This window comes from Amphiura filiformis, chromosome 17 (genome assembly GCF_039555335.1).
Source record: "Amphiura filiformis chromosome 17, Afil_fr2py, whole genome shotgun sequence".
Taxonomy (NCBI): Eukaryota; Metazoa; Echinodermata; class Ophiuroidea; order Amphilepidida; family Amphiuridae; genus Amphiura; species Amphiura filiformis.
In genome coordinates, this window is record NC_092644.1 from 42661068 (window position 1) to 42685882 (window position 24815).

The following is a 24815-nucleotide window of genomic DNA, read 5'->3' on the forward strand; positions in this document are numbered from 1 at the left end:
AATCATTGAAAAGGGGTGTTTGAAATTTTGGCCATTAAAAACTACAAAAAAGGGGTTGTTTTTGGCCAAATTTTGTCCTCGATTTTGCATGAAAAAGGGGTAGGGGTAAATTTGATGGATAATTATTGCATAGGGGGTCTTTGAAAGATTTGGTAACTCTCATGGTTGTCAACTTTTGTTTGGGGTTGGGGGGCCAGGGCCAATTTATAGTAACTTACCATGTGTACTCAGTAAGCATAAACCAATTCCATTAATAAATAGCCCAGCACCACCCACAATTAAAACCAGCACAGGCTGCTCAATTCTCTCCATCTGGATAAACCTCTGAACAGATTCCACAACTATAGTGAAGCATAACGCCATCAAGAATACTGCATTGACCTGCGCTCCAAGGACCTCTGCTCGTTGCCATCCAAACGTGTTTTTAGAAGTGGTTTTCTTTGATATCTGGAAAGACACAAATATTACATTTTGAAGTTAATTAATAAAAGCTGTGCATATTGAATATCAAAAAACAAAAATCCTACGGTCATTCCGGTCAATAGTTTTTAAATTAAAATCTAAATGCATTTATTACATTATAATTTGTGACCCATCACATTAAAACCGACCACTTTGTCGCTGGCTTCATTTCATTTTCAGATAACAATGAAAGAAGATGAGAAAATATGAAGAAAGTAAAAAGAAATTTGAGCTGTCATCCATTTGGTCTGTCATCCATTTATCTAACCGTCGGAGGTCAACATCTGTTGCTACTTCCGGTCAGATATGACCCAATCTCCAGCTACCAACAAAACCAACATCAGTCGGCATTGAAGACCAGTGGATGCTGGTCGCAGACCACCAACCTCCACAATGTAAGTTGTGAGAACTTTGTTTAAATTTGTACTTTCTCTATATAAATTTGAGCTTATTTTGCCTCATAAAAAAAACATTTTTACTGTATCTGATTTCAACAAGTAAGGTGTCATTTTAAAGCTAAAAACAGCAGTTTATCCTAGTGTTTAAAAATCTCCATTTTCATTTGGTTGGTTTTGATGTGATGGGTCACATTTCATTTAGTAAATAGAAGGTAAGATATCACCATGCTACAAATCAATGTTGCTATGCATGAATAATTATTAGTCTAGCGGAATGATGAACTTTGAATCTTTGAGGTAGTCTCTGGCCCATATTGCATGTGGTAATCGACCAGTGTTAGGAAAGACAGAAACAGGCTGTGCAGAGACAACGTACATTGCTAACAAATAATGACAAAAGTGGGACGCTTTTGCTTGACAATCAGTGTCCGCAGTAGACAAATGTGCAAAAAGGACACTTTCACAATTTTTTATATATATTTTTTTAATTTGACATGATCCATTCTCATATCGCCTAGTTAAACTAGAATTACGCAGTTCATAATTAAGGTGGCCCCACACAAAGGTGTGTAAATAACAAAGGTTTGTAGATATAAAAAGTATGCAAATAAACTCATTAACTCTTTGAACAAGTTCTCATTAGTCTCATTAATTCTTGAACAAGTTCTCATTAGTCTCATTAATTCTTTGAACAAGTTCTCATTAGTCTCATTAATTCTTTGCACAAGTTCTCATTAGTCTCATTAATTCTTTGAACAAGTTCTCATTAGTCTCATTAATTCTTGAACAAGTTCTCATTAGTCTCATTAATTCTTTGAACAAGTTCTCATTAGTCTCATTAATTCTTTGAACAAGTTCTCATTAGTCTCATTAATTCTTTGAACAAGTTCTCATTAGTCTCATTAATTCTTTGAACAAGTTCTCATTAGTCTCATTAATTCTTTGAACAAGTTCTCATTAGTCTCATTAATTCTTTGCACAAGTTCTCATTAGTCTCATTAATTCTTTGAACAAGTTCTCATTAGTCTCATTAATTCTTTGAACAAGTTCTCATTAGTCTCATTAATTCTTTGAACAAGTTCTCATTAGTCTCATTAATTCTTTGAACAAGTTCTCATTAGTCTCATTAATTCTTTGAACAAGTTCTCATTAGTCTCATTAATTCTTTGAACAAGTTCTCATTAGTCTCATTAATTCTTTGAACAAGTTCTCATTAGTCTCATTAATTCTTTGAACAAGTTCTCATTAGTCTCATTAATTCTTTGCACAAGTTCTCATTAATTCTTTGCACAAGTTCTCATTAATTCTTTGAACAAGTTCTCATTAGTCTTTACAAATACCCACCTTTATTGCAGCAAAGCCCACTATCAGCGATATGATATCAGACAGCATGTGAAAGGAATCGGCAATCAATGCCACCGACCCTGTGACATACCCTGTGATAATCTCCACAAAGAAAAATGTTGTGGTGAGCGCCATCATAGTCAGTAAACTACACCTTCTCCCCGTAAAACGACCCATCTTGTCTGATTTGTTAAGTAAATAGCTTCCAAATTGATATTCCTGCACTTCGATGCAGCTACTGCACACAGAATTGTTGGTGTAGTATTTTGAGCTGTCTCAACACAACCATTTATAAGTACATCACAAGATCAGTGTACTTCCTGCAGATTCACTGAAATTCCCTTTCATATGCGATATTCTATACACCCAGAGAATTGTGCCAAAAGTCATCGATGATGTTGATTAAAGGAAGCCACCAAAGATATGATTGTTTTTTGTCTTCAGCTGTAGATCCATGTAGAAACGGAATTCGGAATGAGTTTTTGGGTGTAGTTTAAACTACAAACCACTGCATCGGTGCTGAACATAATCATACTGCATATTTCCATTCAAGCTGTCAGTAACCCAGGTTTCACCTGTAGTAAAAGAGGGAAAAAATGTTCGTTTATTAAATTTATAATGATTATTAAAGAGCTGGGCTGGCTGTAGACACAAGGGAAAAATGCATGTAATAACAACCAATTTCGTAAATTGGGCTGAATTGACTGTTGACATTTTTAGGAGCTTTCTGTGGTCCAGGGATTTGTCCTGAACTCGGGTTTACCTTATTGACCATATTGGTTTTTGCTGAACCATGAAACAGTATCAGCCTGCATTAGTCTATGTCACTTACTGACTAACTTTTTGGTCTTATAAAATGGACATATCTCCACAAATGCCAAGAAGGTACAAATGTATGACCACCCAGGTGGTGTCAAATGAAAGAGCAAAAATTTAAGAATATAATACAAAAACAGGGGGGGGTTAAAGTTGTGGTCCATTTTGATCTTCAAAATCTTCAGAAGTTGCCCAATTAGGCTACTAATCACGGGTGGACAGCACATAGCAAGCACGCACGGCACAGTAAATTAATTAAATATTAATTTAGTTACTTAATTAGTTAGTTAGTTAGCAAGCAAGCAAGCAAGCAAGCAAGCAAGCAAGTAGGATTTAAACCATAGCGAGATCTGGGCAACCAATCACAAGCCAGATCCATTTAAAGATGCATTATATCATGGCCAATTTTAGTTAGGCCAGAAATTGGCCTAACTCTCCATAGAGACCCGTGTTAAAAATGTTAACCGCAAGTCAAAGTAAGTAGTCCACTTGGGAAGCTAACAAACAAGAGGGAGTACGGTGACTGAAAATATCAGATGTGAAAATCTAACACAAAATACAAATCAGTGTTTTTAATATGCTTAAATGTAATAGCCAGAGTATGCAAAATGGGCAAGTGGACTATGGAGAAGTCTACCTCCGCTGAAGCCACATGGGTCAGCTGTGGTGTGGTAACCACTCTAGTTTACATACATATCTGGATAATGATTTTAGTATTTTGCTTCAATGCTAGATCTGTTAGAAGTCTCTGCCTTCCAATGTGTATATTTTGGTTAATCTTTAAATTGCCCTTTTTGGGGTTGATCTACAGATACTCTCCAAAAATTGAAAATTGTGATATTTGAAATAGAAATAAGCCAATTATTGATTTTCATTTGGAAGACATCCGACCATAGTTATTGATAAACTACATGGAGAGTTAAAGGAGCCTGATCATAGCATCCTCAGTCAGTTACTCAGTTACTGTAGATATCCATGGAAAAAGCTTATTCCCAAAATTTCAGTTGATTCCGATTTTGTGTTTGCGAGTTATGCATGATTATGTGTATATTACACTGCTCCATAGGCCACTGTTGTAATTTCGTTCTGGTATACCAGAAAGTAATTCAAATTTAGGGGAGCATGGTGGCCTAGCGGAACGGGCACTGACTCATAATCGAAAGGTTGCGGTTCGAGCCCCGCGACGCCATCGTGTTGTGCCCTTGAGTAAGGCACTTTATCTCGATTACTCCTCTCCACCCAGGTGTTTAAATGGGTACCGGCATTCTTAAATGCTGGGAAGGTAACAGACTCGCTGTAGAGGAGGTGTAGCGATCCCCTATAGCAACATTACATGGAGGAGTCTGGCCCAATCGCCAATGAAAGAGAGATGGGCACTCCGATTACTGTTTATACAGGATCGACTCCTTTACCTTTACTTTTAATTCAAATTTGACAATATTTTTACTAAACGAATTAGTCTGCAAGAAATATTTGGTACATAAACATTATGTAGCCAGAGGTTTCCAGTGGTATAAAAATCTCAACTTTTTTTGAGAAAAGTTGGGGATGATGCTGTGAATCACAAAATGCTCTTTTAAGTTAAACAAACTCATTTCCTTCTATAATATTCCTGTTGGATTGTGTAATTTTACTCTAAATAGTGAGTGATAGTCAGCATTTAGATCACTCTTTCGTCAAGAGAAAAGAGGCTACCCATATTATAGGCCCACTTATATAAAAGGACAGTTCATATTTAAAGGTGTGCTACTACCTGCTACTTGAGATTAGTAATTACTGCACCAAAATATTTTTTTTTTCTTCCCCATGCAAACTTTATACCGAAATCATGAAATAGAAAATTGACCAGAGGTGAACCGGTCACATTTTATGGACCCCATTGGGGTTTGCATTGATGGCAAGCATCAGGGTGAGTGAGTGGCAAACAAAGTTAATTAATTTGGTATACCTTGGGGTGTGGTGCAATGGGTTTGGGATTTTACTTTTGTATAGAACCAATGCTTTTTTGCACATTAAACCTGAAATGATCAAAATTTGATTGGTTCCATTTTTGCCCATGCCCCTGTAGTTCCCACGAGGGGTCGAAAGTCACAGTGGGGCCAAAACTTAATAGTCCCATCATGTTGTAATGCATCTCAAATAAAAAGTCAATTGTCATATTTTCCTACAAGGCTAATAGTTCAAATAGGTCAAATGTCAAAATTTTCATACACAGAGGTCAAATTTAAAAATGGTCCAATTTCATTGAAACTGGTGTCAAATTACTCCCTTTAACATAATAAATCTCAAACATATACTTAATTTGCAATAGTGCGATTTTGTATTGTCATGTTCCCCTCCAGAGTCAAAATCCCAATAGAGGCATCATGGGTGTGATATAAACTAATGTGTCAATTTGGACCTGACTTGTGCACACCATGAATACAATTCAGTATTGAAAAAAGCAAAACTTGTTTCCTGTAGGTAGGGAAAAACCTATATGCAAATTGTGTTTTTTTATGCAAAATGAGGTTAAATCAGTGCAGACTTAGACTTCTCCGTAGTCCACTTGCCCATTTTGCATACTCTGGCTATAATACATTTAAGCATAAAACTCATATTGATTTGTGTGCAACTGATAGATTTTCACATCTGTATCTGATCTTTTCAGTCACCGCACTCCCTCTGTTTGTTAGCTTCCCAAGTGGACTACTGACTTTGCCTTGCGGTTAAGATTTTTAACACAGGACTCTATGTAAATTGGCCATGATGTAATGCATCTTTAAATGGATCTGCCTTGTGATTGGTCGCCCGCGAATTTTTAACCCAGCCCTTGAATTTTTTTTGCCTAATACAAGAATACCAAGCACAATGATGTACATGTACCAAATGGTCTATGCATGTACACAAGGTTCATCTATGCATAGCCCGGGGGGCCACTCACATAAATGGTCTGTACGCATGCGTGACCAAAAAATCAAGTAAAAGGGGGTGTTTTTTAAGGCAAGGCAAGTCACGCGCATAATGCATTTAGGGTCTAAAAAACACTGATTTTCAAGAATAAGGGTAGTTTTCTGAATCTGAACAACTTGTTTAGGGTACCTTTTCAAATTTTTGGTAAATTACGAGTCCAAAAAGGGTACATTTGTTGCATTTTGTAAACTCATTAGGGGGTAAATTCTATATTACGGTAAATTACTCGGTACCTTATTAAGGGGGTGTTTGAAAAAAATTTTATTCACGCATATGTATACTGCCATATATGAGTGGTCTCCCCGGATGCATAGGCCTTGATTACAGGCCTATGATCTATATCACTGACCAAGCATAATCAATTTCCTTGGTCTGGTGACACTTGGTGATTCAAATCAATATATATCTGGGATAAAATAAGGACTTTTTTTTTTTTTGTAACATATATGAATGGACATTATATTCAACGGTGCTGAGGTTTGACCATGACTGTCTGAATTATGTACTTTCTTAGGAACTGATGTAACAATTATTTGTATCTTCATGCTATTATTGTCTGTTCCAATTTCAGTGACACCTCATATCATGCATATTTTCCTGGGTAGGATTTTGGCCTTTCTGGAGGGGTGCGAACATAATATAATAAGTTACATTGATTTTTCAAAGTGTTACCACTAATCAATGTGCTGCTGTGGTTGCTTGAACTTTAACAATCGACTGACTTGAATGTATTGGCATAATCATGTAATAATAAGGGGCTGTGCAATAATTATGAGCCCTGGGGAAGGGTAAAATTGGGGGGAGAAAATTTTGGCGAGCGAAGGGGGGGCAAGCAATTGTTGGCAAGCCGAGAGGGGGGGGGGGAGGGGGCAAGCGATTTTTGGCACACATTCATGGGGTGCCTTTTAAATAAAATGCTCTAAAAAGGCTTAGGAAAACAGTACAGAAACTCTTAAATATGCAAATTTTGTATCTAGACATGTATCTAGACCATTTGTAAATTGGGATGCCAAATATTTGGCATGTGCAGGGGGGGCAAAGAATTTTTGGCGGGCTGAGAGGGGGGCACGCAATTTTTGGCAGGCCGAGAGGGGGGGCAAGCGATTTTTGGCGAGCCGTTTGAATTTTACCCCCCTGGGGGCTCATAATTATTGCACAGCCCCTAATCCAATGCAATAATAATAGGACACAATCCCGAGACACAATGCTGTTTTCAACCCTTTTTTGCACCAACAGCATCTGGAATGCACCAACAGCATCTGGAATGCTCAAAACTCTATCATGGCCTACTCTGACATAAAGAACTCAAAATTCACAACCATGTTGCTGTTGTATGCTAGGGTGCAACAACCTCAAAAAAATGAGTTCGTTCACCCCACTGTTGTGAGTCGGTAAATTACCGGTAAATTTACATGCAGGCTTGGGCGATATTTTGATTAATCGAAAATAATAGATTTTTTTTAATCGGGTACTCGATTATTTAAAAACACCGTAATCGAAATAAAACAGTTATCAGGCCCTGTATGTAGCACACCTAGGGCCCTCGTTTTAGCCCCAGCAAGAGATCAAAGGTCAAGGGCCCGAGGGGCCCAAATTGATTATTTAGGAATAAGTTCAAACTGATAATCCTAAAGTAGTTCACCTAGTATGGGCCCTGAATGTTAGATATAAGGGTATCATTAAAGCTGGCTATAACTAGCTATAACTAAAAGGACCCTGTATGTGCATCGTGATACACTTAGGCTTTTCCCCCTTGATATGAGTTTTAACAATTTTGGCCCAGTTATCCAAGTTCAAGAGATCCCGGGGGCCCAAATGTCAAAACAAAGGGCCAGTCGTTTCTCAATAATTATTTATGGGTACATGAGTTCCAACGGTCAAATATAGGCCCCCTTGGCCCTTTTGCGGCCCTCTACCCCAGGGCCTAAAATGTTAAAACAAAGTAATTTAAATTAAATATAACAGCTTATACTTATAGCTTCATGATTCTGAGTTGGTATACATCCATAGCACTCATAGGCGCATTTTTGTGCCATTCGCGCGAATTTATTCCACTTTTGCACTATATTTCATCCATTTTATAAATGGCAAAATTTTTCCCGCGTGCATTTGTACAGTAAACTTATTCTGTTGCCAAAAAGTGCTGGAATTACTATACTTCAAGACATTTTCCCAACCCCTTCCCCCAATGTCAAAACGAAATCTACGCCACTGATAGCACTTGGGCAGTGTACCTTTATATGGGAACGTGAGCCTCATGTCAAAAATTATGCGGTACAGCGCCACATTGTTAAAACAAAGGACTAGCCGCTTCTTAACCATGTTAACCAATGAAGCCATGTTAACCAAATATATCGGGTCGCCAATAAGGAAATATTCCTTGTTCTTTAGTCCCGTTTAAACACGCACACATTTGATAAACCCTCGATTTGGGTATAGAATAGTGTAAAATTTCAAATTTTCGCGCGCTTTGTGCGAAATTACCCAAATGTGCATCAACTTTTACTTCAAATAGTATGAAATGGAATATATTCGTGCACTGCGCGCACATAATTTTCATATAACATTGGCCCTTTTGATTTCACATCATTCAGAAAGTAAATGCTTTTTGTCTCTGTTTTACCAAAGTGTTCCCTGTGTATTTTGGGTATCACTGTAAAACATCGTCATTCATTCATTCTACATATATACATGTAAGTTGTAGCAGAGAAGATGAGAAAAGAGGAGATCGCTCGAACATATAATCCGATTACCCACAGTTAACCTCTATTCACTTTTCTTTGTTTGGGGTACTTAAAACACCACTTGAAACTTCCTTTGTGGTAATCTGTTCATCCGCCACACGCTTTCGTCTGATTTGGTAGTTCTCTCTAGTGGAGAAAATATTCCACACACGGAAGCACATCGTTAAAGTCCCAATTTTGCAGTCAAATCATGCTTTTTTTGTTAAAAAAAATAATACTAACCAGGGTGACCATGATTTTTAAACGAGTGAAAAAGCATTATATATATCGCAACTCCCATTAAAAAAATCAAAAAATTGTTAAGTTATGGAAAGTCAAGCATAATTAATTTTCCAGTCAAATTAATATAAGGTCAAAGGAAAAGAAATTTAAATGATAACTATTTGAATATTTGCGGCAGTTTACGGAAACATAAAACCAGTGTAATCAGTAATTCAAACTCGTGTCAGTTTCTCCATGTACTCCCGTTTTGTGTCCAAACGTGTCCAAAAATGCTATTTGGATCCAAAATGCGGGTCTTTTTCACAGAGATCTCGGGTCAAACTTAGCAGCCAGTCATGCCAAACAATACAGAAATTATATTTCGCGGTCAACTGACGTAACAAATTGATATCCGGGCATGCGTCGTTTAGAGCTAGACAGTCGTGACTCGCAAAGTCACTTATCGTATTAGTTGATCAAGCGGATTAGATCATTGTTTCCATCAATAGGCGGATGCACACATTATTTATTTGATGTGGGCAGCGAGCGACCTCCTCTTTTATCATCTTCTCTGGTTGTAGTAAGCATCCTTGAAGTATAACTTTTAACAAGTTTACTTTTATTTTTAACCAGATCCTATTTATGGCCAGGTTCAATACCATCAATCGTGAGATAGGGTCTTAAGGGCTGGATTTACCTTTTGGGGGTCCTGGACCAGGCCAAAATTTGGAGGCCCCCAAAGGCATGTGCACTATAGTGGTCAATTTTTATTTCAGGTATAAGATCCACTTCAGCTTTATACAAGTATATGAAGCAGATTTTTATATGGAAAGGTATATTCAACAAAACAGGAGTGTGTTCAAGTATCTGTAGTTCTTAAATTGGGTGATCCACAGCATCATTCCCCCACTTTCTCAAAAAAAGTTTAGATTTTTATATCACTAGAAACCTCTGGCTACATAATGTTTATGTACAAAACATTTCTTGCAGATTAATTCGTTTGGCAAAGATATTGTGAAATTTGAATTACAACACATTGTCTATGGAACAGGAATACACATAATCATGCAGAACTCGCAAATTTTGGGAATAAGCCTTTTTCCTGGATATGATCATATCTACTTCAATTTGAAATGGATATAGGTGTAGGGCTGGCACTTTTGCACTAAGGGGCATTCGGTGAGAGCAAAATGTAAAAAATATGGGGTCATTGGGTGAGAACATGACCTTTTTTTAAAATGGAATCTTTGGGTGAGAACCGAAACAGCGCCACAGAAACCTTGAAAATCAAATTTCTAGTTCTAAATGGCTTCAAATTTCTTTGTTTTTTCAAAGTTGGAGTGCCCCCCCCCCGGGGTCCCAATGCCTTCTCGGACCATATAGTAATTTAAATCATGAAACCGTCGAACGATCTGTCGTATTGAATAAAATTGAATCCCATCACAACAATTCAAAGATACACCCTTTTTTGAAATACTGGTTACCAGCAACTTAAAATGTATGTACTAATTAAGTATGGACCCTCTAGATCACTACTAGGTAGGTAGTGGTCTCAAATATTTTTTTTTCTACAGGTCATTTTATATGGACGTGTAATAGCGTAAAATCCCGAAAATAGGACAAAATTAAGGGTGGGGGAAATATAAACTCCCATAACTTAACTTTTACTCATGATAAAAAATTAGCTTTGGTATGAAAATGTAGCTAAGGCGACGAAAAAAGAAAACCCTGTTCTACGTGCCTGACCGACCCAGATTTTGAACAAATTGGAAAACAAATTTTTACTGTACAAATGAATGCCGACCCAAATTTCGGAAATTTCAGGAACAAATTATTTATAGATTTTGGTTATTTTTTGGGTCATTTCCAAAAAAAAAAAAAAAAAAAAAGCCGACCGACCCTACTTGAAAGGTCTCTCCGTCCGTAGAACAGGGTTTATTTTTCATCGCATAATTGGTTGTTCTTACTTTCTTGTATTACCTAGGTTTTATTAGACCATGATTGGATGTGGATAGTCCATACACTAGTGGAAGATTAGGTTTTTCATAGCCATGCAGTGAGTGTGTACATGTGGAAATTTAGACCCGTCAATATACCAAAAGCCAAAATTGTCGGCCAAATTTTACCCAAATTGTCAAAAATTTTGACAAAATTGGGATATTTTCTGAAAAAATTGAGAAAATGTTGAAAAAAGGACCCATCAATATACCAAAATTGGCTTAGAAAAGGGGGTCATTGATACACTAAAAGGCCGAAAATGCTACCCATATTTGCGCACGTCCCTGTATGGTCATTTGTACTGATTACCCCCGGGCTATGACTATTTGCTATCTGGAATGAGCCAGATGTGCAGGAAGTTATCATTGATAATTAGTTGTCGTCGATTATAAGGTACAGTCTGGAGGCTCATCGTTGATAAGAGGATTAAAAGTAATCATCAATTATTAGTTACTATCAATGATAAGGCACTGTCTGAACATGGTCTGAACATGAATACATGTATTGACGGTTCAAATATTTATACATGCGTGTTTGCTTTTTGTGTCAGTTTAGGTGGGGTGGGTTTTGGTGGCATGTGTGAATTGTATGGGAGTGAAATTGAGAGTGTGGGGGTGTTGGAGTGTATTTTTTGTTTTGGAATACATGTCTTTAAATATGTCACTGATGTAGGGGACATGCCCCCCCCCCCCATCTTTCGGCAAAATGACCCATTTTTTGTTCTTTTCAGCCATTTTTTGACCATTCTAGCCAATTGCCCCCCCCCCACCCCCGCCAAATTTCAAGCCAGATTGGCACTGATGGCCTGAACTAACTTCCATTTACAAAATATGTTTCAATTAATGTAATCTCAATCGTAACTACATTCACAATTTTGGTGCAACAATTTGTATTATTACTATGTCCCCCTTCAGATTTAAAGCCATATTATAACATTTCCATAAAAAAATATATTGTTTGCCATGAAATGTTAGTTTTTATTATCCGATATGTCTCCTTTTAATATTGAGCCGTACAACTGAGATAAAGCAAAGAAAATTGGAATTGACTACCAGCGCCGATGTTGCCAATGTGTATCACGTCGTCGGTTGTGTTACAGTACTATCCTTTGATGTGTATATCTGTCCCGCACGTCATGTGTTATGGACATTGTGTACGCGGTCGACTAATAGTCTGACAGTCTTGATTTTTGCAGGGTATGTTAGTTAAATAAAGTACAATATAATCATGTAAAAAACAGAATTTTGAAAAAATATTGAGGGCATTCTCCTCAGCAAATGTTAAAATGCAGCCAAAGTTAAACAGTATAAATTTGTACAAAAGTCATGCATAACGTTTCTCTAACAAATCATATTCTTATTTCATGTGCCGAAAGGAGTAATTTGGTACAGGTTATGGTTAAATGAGTGCATTTTGAAAATTTGACTTGTGTGCGTGAGATAGTTGACATTTGACCAAATTTCAGGGACGTAGCCAGCTTTTTTGGTCGGGCGGGGGCAAAATAAAATTTCGGGCGCACAAACAAAGAAAATTACAGTTGCATCATACAATACATAAAGATTGTATGTCTTCGAGCTTCAAAAAAGGTTTTATTGGGACGATGTGCGGGTGCAGCATGCAAAAATTTTGTATTTTCGCCCATTATCAGGATGGAAATGGCTTTATCTTTGCAATGTGCCCGTGTAGCGCGCAATTTTTTTTGTATTTTACACTATTTTGGCCCATGTTCAGGCTGAATTTTGGTAGTGTTAGAATTCATTTCCTGATAAGATATCAAAATAATGGTTTATTTAGGGTGCAATAAAAATATCTTGCAAGTGATGGTTTCAAATGAGGTCCTCTTTTTTCATCTTTATTGTTTCGCTATTTCAATTCTTCAGCTTTTTGTTGCTTGTTTGTCTATACCTCACATTTTCTCCGTGTTTCTAATCATGGATGCTTACATAATAAACCAAGGACCTCATTATTCATTATCATTCATGAGTCAAAGTTGAGTTATGATGGTTATTTCCCCTACCCTTTATTATTGTCAAATTTTATTGTAACCCATAGAAAATTAACCCTTTTCACATTTTCTAATGATTACTTTGCTTCAAAATAATACTAAAATAAAAATTCCTTTAAAAAAGGAATGGGGCACCCAATGTGAGCTTGGACGTGATATGGTGAATTCCATGGTGTTTAGATTTGGTATTATAATGATTTTTTCTAGGGAAGAGTAGAAGATGATCAAATGCAAGAGAAATGTGTTTAACAATCAATTAGCTACACATTTGGTACCAAATTGAAATCATTATTATGAGTAAAATTTGAGTTATGATGGTTTACATTTGCCTTAATCCTTAATTGTCATTTTGTACATCCTTGCACATGTGTAAATTAACCTTTTCATGGGTACAAGTTGCGTTATGGTGGTTTGTATGCCCCATTACCCCTTAATATTGTAACATTTTTCACTGTTACAGAAGGAAAAATTACTCACATGTTCTTCTGTTTACCTAAAAACTAATGTTTGCTTTGCTGTAAAATAATACTCGAAAGTTAGAACAATCAATTATATTGATACCAAAATAAAGCCAAGAATATTATGAATAAAAGGTGCGTGAGAAATGGTGGTTTAAATTCCCCCTATTAAACCTTATTATCATTTATTTTATACACAATGGAAAATTGACATTTTTCTCACATTTTATGTCTATCTACCTGACAACTAATTAAATGATAGATAAAGGAGCAATTAATGCCTTTAAAATTTAATAAAACTTTAGGTCAGGGAACCTTTTCAGCCTTAAAAAGGTCCCTGACATGCAGTAGGGAAACTAAACATGTTTGAACTATCTTACCCGATACCTATCCATATCCGATATATCGGCTTGATGCGTCAAACTCAGGGCGAAACGCATAGCCAAACACACAGGCAGACACCGCTTATTATTTTATTAGTATAGATAGACTAGATAGATAGAAGGAGCAATTATAATTCCTTTAAAATTTAATACAAATTTAGGTCAGGGACCTTTTCAGCCTTAAAAAGGTCCCTGACATGCAGTAAGGAAACTCAACACCTTATTGAACTAGACTTCAACCCACCATTTCAAACACAAACCAATCTGTAACATAACAAACCAAGACCGGTCATATTTCTAAGACTAGACTGGCGTTCACATGTATTATTAATCTTAAGAGTTTGTGAGTCTGTCTGATGTTTGCCCTTACTCTAGAACTGAAAGGTTGCATGGTGGGTTCAAAATGTACTGTGCAACTTGGTCTAAGCCAGAGTAAGTTTTGTTAGTTAATCCATGCCCTGGAACCAACTGAAGTTGAAAAGCTTTACAACTTGCGTTGCACATGTATGATGACGATGTGTGTGTGTTCAGCATAAACAAATTCTGACTCGATTTCTGAGTTTGGTTTTCATATAAACCCTGTGACTACACTGAAAACATGCTCTATTCAAGGTGGACACCATGCCCGTGTACAAAAACAAGTAAAAAGGGTTGTTTTTCAGCATTGGGCAAGTACAGCATTGTACCTGTTTAGGGTGTCAAAAATGCCAAAAATCAGGAAAAAGAGTATACTTTTCGAAGCAAAATACTTGCTTATAGGGTACCAAAGTTTAATGGCAAAATAAAAATGGTGAAATAGGCTATGTTTGGCTTATAACTATTAACACACTGTAGCTACAGTAATATTAAACAAGAACCTGAACATGAATTTTTTACTTTCTTAGTGTAAAAAAAAATGGCAAAATACTTGGTTAGGGTATGTTTTGCACGCGCTGAGTAATATTCGTTTAGGGTGCGTTTCAAGAGTCCATACATGAGCATGGTATCCATCACGTAATGTAAGTGGTCCCCCCGGGGGAAATATAAGACTCTGAATAGATCTATGCTGGAGATGACAGCAGGCAGCAGGGAATCAATCATTCAAGAAGAATGCTGTCCCATGATCAATAGCTCTTCTTACCATATGATACCTGCAACAAGACCTTTGACTGATATTCAAAGTTGATGAAATGTCATCATAGTGTTGATTATGCATAATGATGTACAACATGTCAGGGGGGGGGGGGATCATTTTCAGTTTCAGAGTGTCTCTGGACCTAAAGCTATGTCATTGTTGGTAACAACATTTCCCACCCGGTTAGTTGTGCATGTGCTACACAAAAAAAAAAAAAATACTAGCATTCCAAGTATTTCTCAATGTAAAATTATGAAACATGAATTTCATCCATGGCATTGTCTTTTTAAAGACATTTCTTGTTTATAAATGCTAGGATCATTCATTGTTGACTTTTAAAAAATGTTTGTGTTTTATTTGTGTTCATCTTTATTAATGATTTCAAAATGCATTGAATTTGTATCCATATTGAAATCATTAATTCAGTAGGAAGCCTAAAACATGAACACAAATTATCACTTTGCATAAAAAAACATTAAAAATTTTTTTTTTTGGTAAATAGGTGGGAATCAAACCCGTTAACTCTTGGTTCTGAAGCCCGGATAATACCACTAAACCAACTTCCTATCTGCACTACAACCTGTGATATTGATCCTTGATCAATACTTATCATGTAGGCCTATATGATGTCATTTCAAATAGAAGTCCCATAACTGAAGTAGCAATCGATCAATCTGCTCACTCAATCATCACATCGTTCAAATAATCAATCGAAAAATGAAATAAATAAATAAATATGTCAGTTCTCTCGAGCCCCGAAACGTTATTTAGGTAAATAAATATGGAAATAAATAAATAAACAAATAAATAAATAAATAAATAAATAAATAAATAAATAAATAAATAAATAAATAAATAAATAAATAAATAAATAAATAAATAAATAAATAAATATATAAATAAATAAATAAATAAATAAATAAACAAATAAATAAATAAATAAATAAATAAATTTAAATAAATTTAAATAAATAAATAAATAAATCAGTATAAGAAAAAAAATATGACATAGCAAGGTTTCGAAAAAGCAACGAACAGAACAGCAACGAAGAAATCACAACGCCTTTGCCCGCTCCACCACCGAACCAATACATCCTACTCCATGTCAAAGAAATATATTCAACTCTAGCATTACGCAATATTGGAACATGCCGTGTCATCCAAGGGGAGAGGTCAGGTCAAATTTAAAGCTCACATCGTCTTGGCATTTCGAGATAGACACCCAAAGTAGGAATATTTACCAGAGTCTTATGAGGAGTAGAACCCCCGGTCCCCGATGGGGAAGTTATTTTTGTTACAGACCAATTCTGTACTTTTTATCTTTTTCATTTGACCCCACTCAGGGGGGGACATATCTTCTTGACATTTTAATATATGAATATTGACCCAGGCCTAACGAGGAGTGTCACCCCTGGAAAAAAATTACTTTTATTCTATTCTTCACTTTTTTCTCTTTCATTTGACACCACTCTGGGTCGCATACATGTATCATCTTGGGATTATGGAAAAGGACCCGGGCCTTATGAGGAGTATAGTCAGGGAGTGAAAGCAGTTTAGGTAGAATTAATTCCTCAATCGACGATTTTTGTACCAATGGGTGTAGAATATATTGTAGTATTGTATAACAAAAATCGACTAAAATCTACTTTGGGCAAACAAATTTACAAGCCTTTGAAAATTGCACTTATTCTAACTCTGAGCAAGTTTAATTCCGAAGAGGTAAATAAAAGATACTTTTGCGAAGCGTGGTCGCATCGGCTATCGCGCCGACATTACGCGCTGGTAAATGAGCGTCAAATTGCGTATACTGCGCATACGCCGTTTTCTGCGCTGACTTACATTTTATTATAATTATCCTTCCGCTGACACACGGCTCACAGCATTGATTACATATATATTTTGCCATTCATTGACGGCGGACTGTTTACGTTTGTTTTACCAATGAAATGCGGTTATAAATTGGGATCTTCAGCATAGCTTACAAGATATTTCGAAGGTGTCGTATTTAGTATTAGTCTAAATGATTATATTATACACCTACGCTGCCTGCTATAGCCCACTAGGTCTATAATTTTAAAAAAAGAAAAAGAAAAAAGAAACAAAAAAAAAACATGTCTCTCGTCCTCGGCTCTAGTCAGGGTTTTTAAAAACAAAAAAGAGGAAGGGTTGCTTTTTTGTTTCTTATAAATGATAACACAATTAATGCAAATACAAATAAACTTAGGGCTGTTTAGCGTATACAATATAGGCAAATGTCTGGAAAAAAGACAAGGGCTTAGTTACCCGGGCTTAGTTATCATGGTTATTTTGCTGTTCTGAGAGGTAGGCCCCCGGGTAGGGCCCCTCTTTTAATTAGGCTAGGCCTATGTGATCATAAAACCTTCCATGATGTTTTGTTCTTTTAAGTGGATCGTGTCCCGATTGACCACCTCGTGAAGCATGAAGTGCCAAGATTGTGAAAGTCTAGGAGAAGTAGAGTAGAAACTGGATTTGTCAATCATAAAAATCTAAATGACGTTTTTTACTTCAATCCTACTACAAATTTGTCCTTGTACAAATAAATCTATTAAAGCTATAATAGGTTAAACTTTCGTTTAGAAATAAAATAATATTTGAGCAAGATTTTAACATTGAGGGGGGGGGGGGGGGCCGGGTTAGATTTGAAAAATTCTTGAAGTATAGTGAATCCAACACCTTTTGGTGACAGAATAAGTGTATGGTACAAATGTTGCTATTTTGAAGCTAAACTGATGAAATATGGTGCAAAAGTGGAATAAATGCGCGTGAAGCGCGCGAAAATGTGCACTTTTGGGGCTAAAATTGGCAGATATGAAGTTAATTTTATCAGAAACCCATATTCAGGCGTGAACATGGGGGGGTGATTGTATGGACCATCCAAAATATTGGGGGATCTACGCCTATGCAATTTCATGGAGCAATACAATGTATAGGGTCTACATTTCAATCAAATTAATATTTAAGGGGCTAATAGGCTATGTATACGTTCACGTTTAATAACTCTTGCCTACATTTCTTCCCGAAAACAAAATAACATTACATTTCCATAAGGACCTATTAACCTGATATCGGATAATATTGGCAACAATTATTTTAATCAACAGATCAACATTTAGGCCTATAGTATAATCATGGATTATGGTAGGCATATAGGCCTAATATTTATCAAAAAACGCGATATCACATGTGTATAAGCGTGTGCATGCAAATATACAATGACGTATGCCTATAGTCCTATACTAATTGGCCGTCAGCTATATTATACATTAGGACAATAAAAACACGATAAATCTACTGCATTAGCAAAATAATTGCATATACCGTATTCGTCCGAGTATAGTCCCACGTTCGATTATAATCCCACCCCCATTTTTTCAAAAAATTTCAGAAATTGTAAAAAAAAAAAAAATATTTTGTATTTTTTAATATGAAAATTGATAATTTGTATTCATGTCATACTCTATTAATGATTTCAAAATGCATTGAATTTGAATGCATTTTGAAATCATTAATAGAGTATGACATGAAAACAAAGTATCAATTTTCATATTAAAAATACAAAATATCTTGAAATTTTTTTATTTATTTTTTTTTTTTTAGGTCAACCATGAATGATCCTAGCATCTAGGTCTAGGTCCAGGGACACTCCAAAACCAGAAAAAATAAACTTAAAAAAAAAAATTAAAAAATTTTTTTTTTTTTTTTTTTTTGAAATTGAGTATAATCCCACCCCCAATTGTGAAAAATTTTCACATAAAAAACGGGTGGGACTATACTCGGACCAATACGGTAAATAGGCTTTAGGCCTAAGCCTATTTATATGCAATTATTTTGCTATAGACCAACCAGTCAGTAGGCCTATAGTCCAATCTGTTACTGTTAGCAGACTAAATGCTTGTCGGACCAAATGGTTTGTAGACCACATGGTTTGTAGACCAAATGGATTATTAGACCAATTGATTGTGAGACCAAAAGGTTATTAGACCAAACGGTTTTAGACTTATTAGGAATTAAACTAAATGATTATCGAACCAACTGGTTAAAAACGGAATGCAAATAAGAGGGGATATGCGAGAAAGCCAATCCACGGAGATACCGTATGTCTAGATAACTATTAATTTCCGTTGCAGGCTTCTTGTAATGTCTGATATACCGATGAGTTTGACCTATACCATGTAGGCCTATAATATCTTTTTCATAACAAAGTCCTATACTTTTTCCGTAGAAAACAATAATTATACATTCTTGTCGACAGTTCTGATAAGTTTGTATTTATTTAGGCCGTAAGTGTTAAGGCCTATGGGCTTATTTATAGACCTATATAAAATTGATTAGACGTTTAGATGGCCTATACTAATTACCTATACCTTTAGTAGACCTATATATAATGACGTATAGGCCTAAGATTAATGACTAGGCCTAATTACAATTAATTTGTGAATGACATCAATATATTTTATACATTAAATGTATTACTTAAATATCTATTTTTTCATATGTATTCATGGGGATTTTAATTCAGGTATGACAAACGGGTAAAAGTTGCAAAAACTTCAAACGCGATTAAGCCTATCTCAAAATGCCCATTTGTGTGATAGGCCACTTATGTCATCCGAGCGACGATCAATTAGACACCGACTTCGTGTGTTGTGTGATGTGACACTCTGGTTTACGCAGTCTGCAACGCCAACACGCTCACTTGTTGCTTGTGAACGCAAATACAAAACAGTAAGCGTGGACGCGCGTTAACCATGTTTATGTAAATGCGGCTTAACAGTCGGAAACGTTCGTGATTTGTGTATTTTTACTGTAAAATAATGATTTTCAAATGCCTGTAAATTTTTTTGCCCAGGGAGGATTTTGGTCGATTTTGGATATGTGATAGAATAATTGAAACCACGTCTGCCAGTATAAAAATTGTCGATTGAGGAATAAGCCAAATCGCTATTGTAACTTCCGGTTTTTTTAGGACACTTTGCCCTTTGACCTATCTGGAAAATTCGGGTTTTGTGCGTACAAAATATAATTTAAAACTTGTTACTAGAATAAAACAAACTTAAAAACATTATTATTAAATGAATTAATTATTTAAATATTTTTAATGATAACATTATGACAATAATAAATAAATTATTAATAATTACAGCAATTTTCCCGATAGGTCAAAGGACAAAGTGTCCTAAAACTGCAAAAACTGTCCCACAATGCATTGCAAACTTCCAATGCCGATTGGGCTTATTAATTCCAGCAGACAGCCTTCCCAGAGCTCTCTCTCCCTGACTAGTATCTGATCACCTCCAGTGGGGAACATAATTTTAATACATTCTTTGCTTCTTTCGCTTTTATATGTATATGGAAATAAATAAATTGAATTGAAACAGTCTTAACGCTTCACACTGGTATTTCCAATTATCATCATCTATATTATAATACACTTTTCTCCCTGGATCTGTCTGTTTAGTCCTACGTGTATGGGTGGGGTGGGGTGGGGTTGGTGGGTGTTTGGGTGTTAACAATTTAATTCTCGGGTGCAATCCCGGGGTGCAATCTGTGTACAAACTCGCCCTGAAGCTGCTTTATTTGATGAGAAACGGCCGGCCCCTTGTTTTAACATTTAGGGCCCTGGGGGCCCATAATACTTGACGTATGAGGCTGAGGCTCATGTACATGTTGAAGTATAATTCTCAAGTGCTATCAGTAGACTCAAGCAAGCCGCTGTAGCTGCTTTATTTACTGAGTAATGGCGGGCCCTATGTTTTACCGTTTGGGGCCCTAGGGCCCATATTATGTGACACATGGGGGCATGGGGTTCATATATTTATATAACAATATAATTCTCAGGTGCAATCTGTGTACATACTCTGAGCCCTGAAGATGCTTTATTTGATGAGAAATGGCTGGCCTTTTGTTTTAACATTATATTGGACTTATGGGCTCATATACATATGTTTAAGTATAATTCTCAAGTGCTATCAGTAGACTCAAGCTGGGCATTGTAGCTGCTTTATTTACTCAGTAACAGCCGGCCCTTTGTTTTAGCGTAAAATCTGATCTCAGGCCTTTGACCTATGCATTCCATTCCACTCACCAATTTAAGCCCAATCAGACAAAGTTTAAAATTTGATCCATGACCTTTGACGTCCGATTTGAACCAAATGTAGTTATAACATTCTCGTTTCAGGCCTATTGGTCAAGGTTTAAAATTTGAAATCTGACCTGCAATTTCAACCGAATGTACAGATTCCTGGTATTTTTCTCTGTCTCCCGTACAGCTCAACTGATCATACTTTTCCTACATTCGACCGTGCATGATTTTTGAGTTGACACAGTCATGAAAATAACTATAGATACTTGACAGACCATTAGTAGCCCAGTTCTGAACCTTTTCATTGATCATTCATAACAATAGGTATCTGATGGATCAGTGAAGATAAGAAGGGATTATAATATATCCGTAACCTTGATATTATAGTACATCTCGAGGAAAAAGTGCAATGGACATGTTTTCATTTTATGTTTCAAATATCCCGCGCATGAAAATTGAGTATTTAACCCAAAATGGAAAATTTATTGGAAATCTGTTTAACAGATTTTTTGACATCTTTTTCTGCACTGTATTCACTGTATTATACCTAAATTAAGAAATTTGATAAATATTCAAAGAAAATATAGGTCATCCAAAAATTTTTGATTTTTACACATTTTGGGGCAAAAAAGGAAAAATAAGCAAAAATATCAAAATCTGTTTTAACAGCTTCATTCATCAAGTCATAACAAACGGCCTACATGCTTAATTTCTAATAAAATATTGAAATTGTGAAAAATATAGGTATTTATTGATTTTCATGTTTTTTCTTGCAAATATGCTAATAACAGTGGCGGATTTAGAGGGGGGCGCACCCGGCGCGCGCCCCCTCTATTTTTTGCAGATCGGCGCCTGACTCTGTGTATTTTGCAGAGCGGCGCTGACTTTGTGTGGGCGCCGAGCCGCAGCAGCAGCGGTGGTGGCTCGGCGCCCCCTCTATTGAAAATTCCTGGATCCGCCCCTGAATAATATGCAAATTATGAAATTGCAACATAAAGCTTCTACATAGCATACATCTTTCAAGTGTGATGTTCAAAATGACAGACATCAAAAAGAGATTCGATGAAATGTAAAGGTGTAGTAACAATTTTGGCATGGACTGTCTGGTTAGGAAAAGTACGGTAAGTTGAACTGTATGAATGGCGAGATTTGGATCAAAACTGATGGGAGCATTTTTACACACACACATACACCCCCACATACAACAAATAGGCAATATATAAATTGGCTAATTTGATTTATAGTAATTTCTCCACAGAATTATAAAAATTAATTGAAATATTAGGGACCGTTCACAAACACTTTTCAGCCCCCCCCCCCCCACCTTTTGAGATCTCAAAAATTCCAGCCCACCCCCCCCACCCCATTTTTTGACATGAAAATTATTGGTTAACCCCATACATAGAAAAGCATATAAACTAAATTTTCCCAGGAAAATTTGTGGTCATTTTTTTCAGGCCCACCCCCTTAGGGTCAAAATTTTTAAGGGCCCCCTTTATGCATCAGCCCCCACCCCCTAACAAGTGTTTGTGAACGGTTCCTAAACAGAGATAAACATCCAGGCCGGGGGGGTACTCAATAAATGACCATACGGGGGCGTGCAAAACATGGGTAGCATTTTCAGCCTTCTGGTATATCAATGACCCCTTTTTCAAAGCCTATTTTGGTATATGAATGGGTCCTTTTTCAAAATTTTCTCAATTTTTTCGAAAACAGCCCAATTTTTCCTTAATCTAGCCAAAATTTTCAAAATTTTCCCAAAATTTTCCCAAAATTTGTAAAAACTAAGACAGTTTTGGGTAAATTCGGCCGAGAATTTTGACTTTCGGTATATCAATGGGTCCAAATTTCTTGAAAAATTGGTATATTTATGGGTCTACTTCCAAAATCTCAGCGGCACGTCCCTACCAAAACCAAACTTGAGTACCCCCCCCGGGCATCCAGGCATCACAGACGGCGAAAGAGGATTACAATTTTATATAAAGGTCGTTCCTTAATAGGTTTGAATGGTTTGTCCTTCCGACAATGTCCATGTCTGGCAGGCCTAGACATTGCTAGACTCGCTTGCCAGTCCTATACACCGTGCCTATGTATAGCCTACTTTTGGATAAAATGCCGGAACAGTTTGACCCTGGTTTGACAGCCTAGAATGACAGGTCTTTTGTCTACCTCTCTGTTGTGTTTGTAAGCAGACAAGGATGACAAAATTGTCACCCTCGCCGAATTTACACACACTAGTCGCTTACCATATCACAATCATAGAAACCGGGAATAGAATCTTATGAAATCCGAAGCAGACGCCAAAGCACCATCACCAGCAGAATAGACTAGATAATATAGCACGCCACACACACTGTGACTGTCCAGGGAAGTGAGATAGACGGTCTGTCTGAGCCTTCATCTATGAAATTGAGTAGTCATGGAGCTTCATGGTAGTTGATGACATTAATTTGGAAGAAGATGAAGAGAAGATGAAGTTCGTTCTGTCGATATCTGTGCAGCGTGACGGCTCAGCAACAGCGATCCTGTGCATAAACTCACTACCACTGATACCACTAGCTCAACACACTCAGCTCAGTCAGCTGATATAGGCCTACCAATACCAATTCCTATTGATTCGGAGGACAAACACCGTAGTCTCGTTATGAAATAGTATGACCCTGCTTTGTACCAGCGGTCACGTCTGTTTACGTGTTGAACAATGCGACAGGCAAGCGGGTCACTTTAAGGCCAGCGCCGTCTAGGGTAATCACTTGGAAATCAAGGCCAGGCATTGCACTTTATTGGGCTGGAATAGCTCCTGACAAATATCCAATTTCAGCTATTAAAGCTATTAAGATATTATTATATTATTAAAGGATATGGATAATTTGGATTATAGTTGCACCACAGATCCCTTTCCAGGATCTGTGGTTGCACCTACTGCTATTTTAGATACTTGGATATTTTATATAATTTGGATATTATCAAGGATACCATGGATATTATATATTTCAGATATTTGGATAGGCCTATTTTAGATAATTTGGATATTATTATGGCTAATAAGGATAATTTTGATATTTTGAATAGGGCCTATTATTATTATGCTAATTAGGATAATTTGGATATTTTGGATATTATTATGGCTAATTAGGATAATTTGGATATTTTAGATATTTTTCATATTATTATGGCTAATTAGGATAATTTGGATATTTTAGATAATTTGGATATTATTATGGCTAATTAGGATAAATTGGATATATTGGATATCATTATGGCTAATTAGGATAATTGGGATATTTCAGATATTTGGATATTTTGGATAATTTTGATATTATTAGGGCTAATAATGGATAGGCCTATTTTAGATAATTTGGATATTATTATGGCTAATTAGGATAATTTTGATATTTTGAATAGGGCCTATTATTATGGCTAATTAGGATAATTTGGATATTTCAGATATTTGGATATTTTGGATAATTTTGATATTATTAGGGCTAATTAGGATAATTTGGATATTTCAGATATTTGGATATTTTAGATAATTTGGATATTATTAGGGCTATTTAGGATAATTTGGATATTTTAGATAGTCTTCATATTATTATGGCTAATTAGGATAATTTGAATATTTGGATATTTTAGATAATTTGGATATTATTAGGGCTATTTAGGATAATTTGGATATTTTAGATTTTCATATTATTATTATGGCTAATTAGGCTAATTTGGAAATTTTAGATATTTTGGATATTATTATGGCTAATTAGGATAATTTGGATATTTTAGAAATTTTGGATATATTATTATTATTTCTCATTTAGGATAGTTTGGATATTTCAGATAATT

The 24815-nt window shown here is 36.1% G+C and overlaps 2 protein-coding genes across 4 annotated transcripts in view; one reads left to right on the top strand and one right to left on the bottom strand.

The window, feature by feature from the left end:
- The window catches only part of LOC140137820 (proton-coupled zinc antiporter SLC30A1-like), a 38694-nt gene extending 15116 nt beyond the window's left edge, over positions 1-23578 (bottom strand). Inside the window, exons 1-3 of the mRNA XM_072159608.1 lie at positions 23225-23578; positions 2205-2779; positions 219-447 (exon numbers count right to left, since the gene is read on the bottom strand). Coding sequence (XP_072015709.1) covers positions 219-447; positions 2205-2381 — 406 coding nt within the window. The 5' untranslated portion in view covers positions 2382-2779; positions 23225-23578. The remainder of the gene's footprint in view (positions 1-218; positions 448-2204; positions 2780-23224) is intronic.
- LOC140137821 (uncharacterized) overlaps positions 1-24815 on the top strand; it is a 93633-nt gene that overhangs the window by 52093 nt on the left and 16725 nt on the right. The window contains exon 2 of one of the 3 annotated variants that reach the window (XR_011856901.1): positions 643-857. The exons of the other annotated variants lie outside the window; for them this stretch is intronic. The gene's annotated coding sequence lies outside the window, so the exon portion shown is untranslated. The remainder of the gene's footprint in view (positions 1-642; positions 858-24815) is intronic. 3 annotated transcript variants of the gene reach the window in all.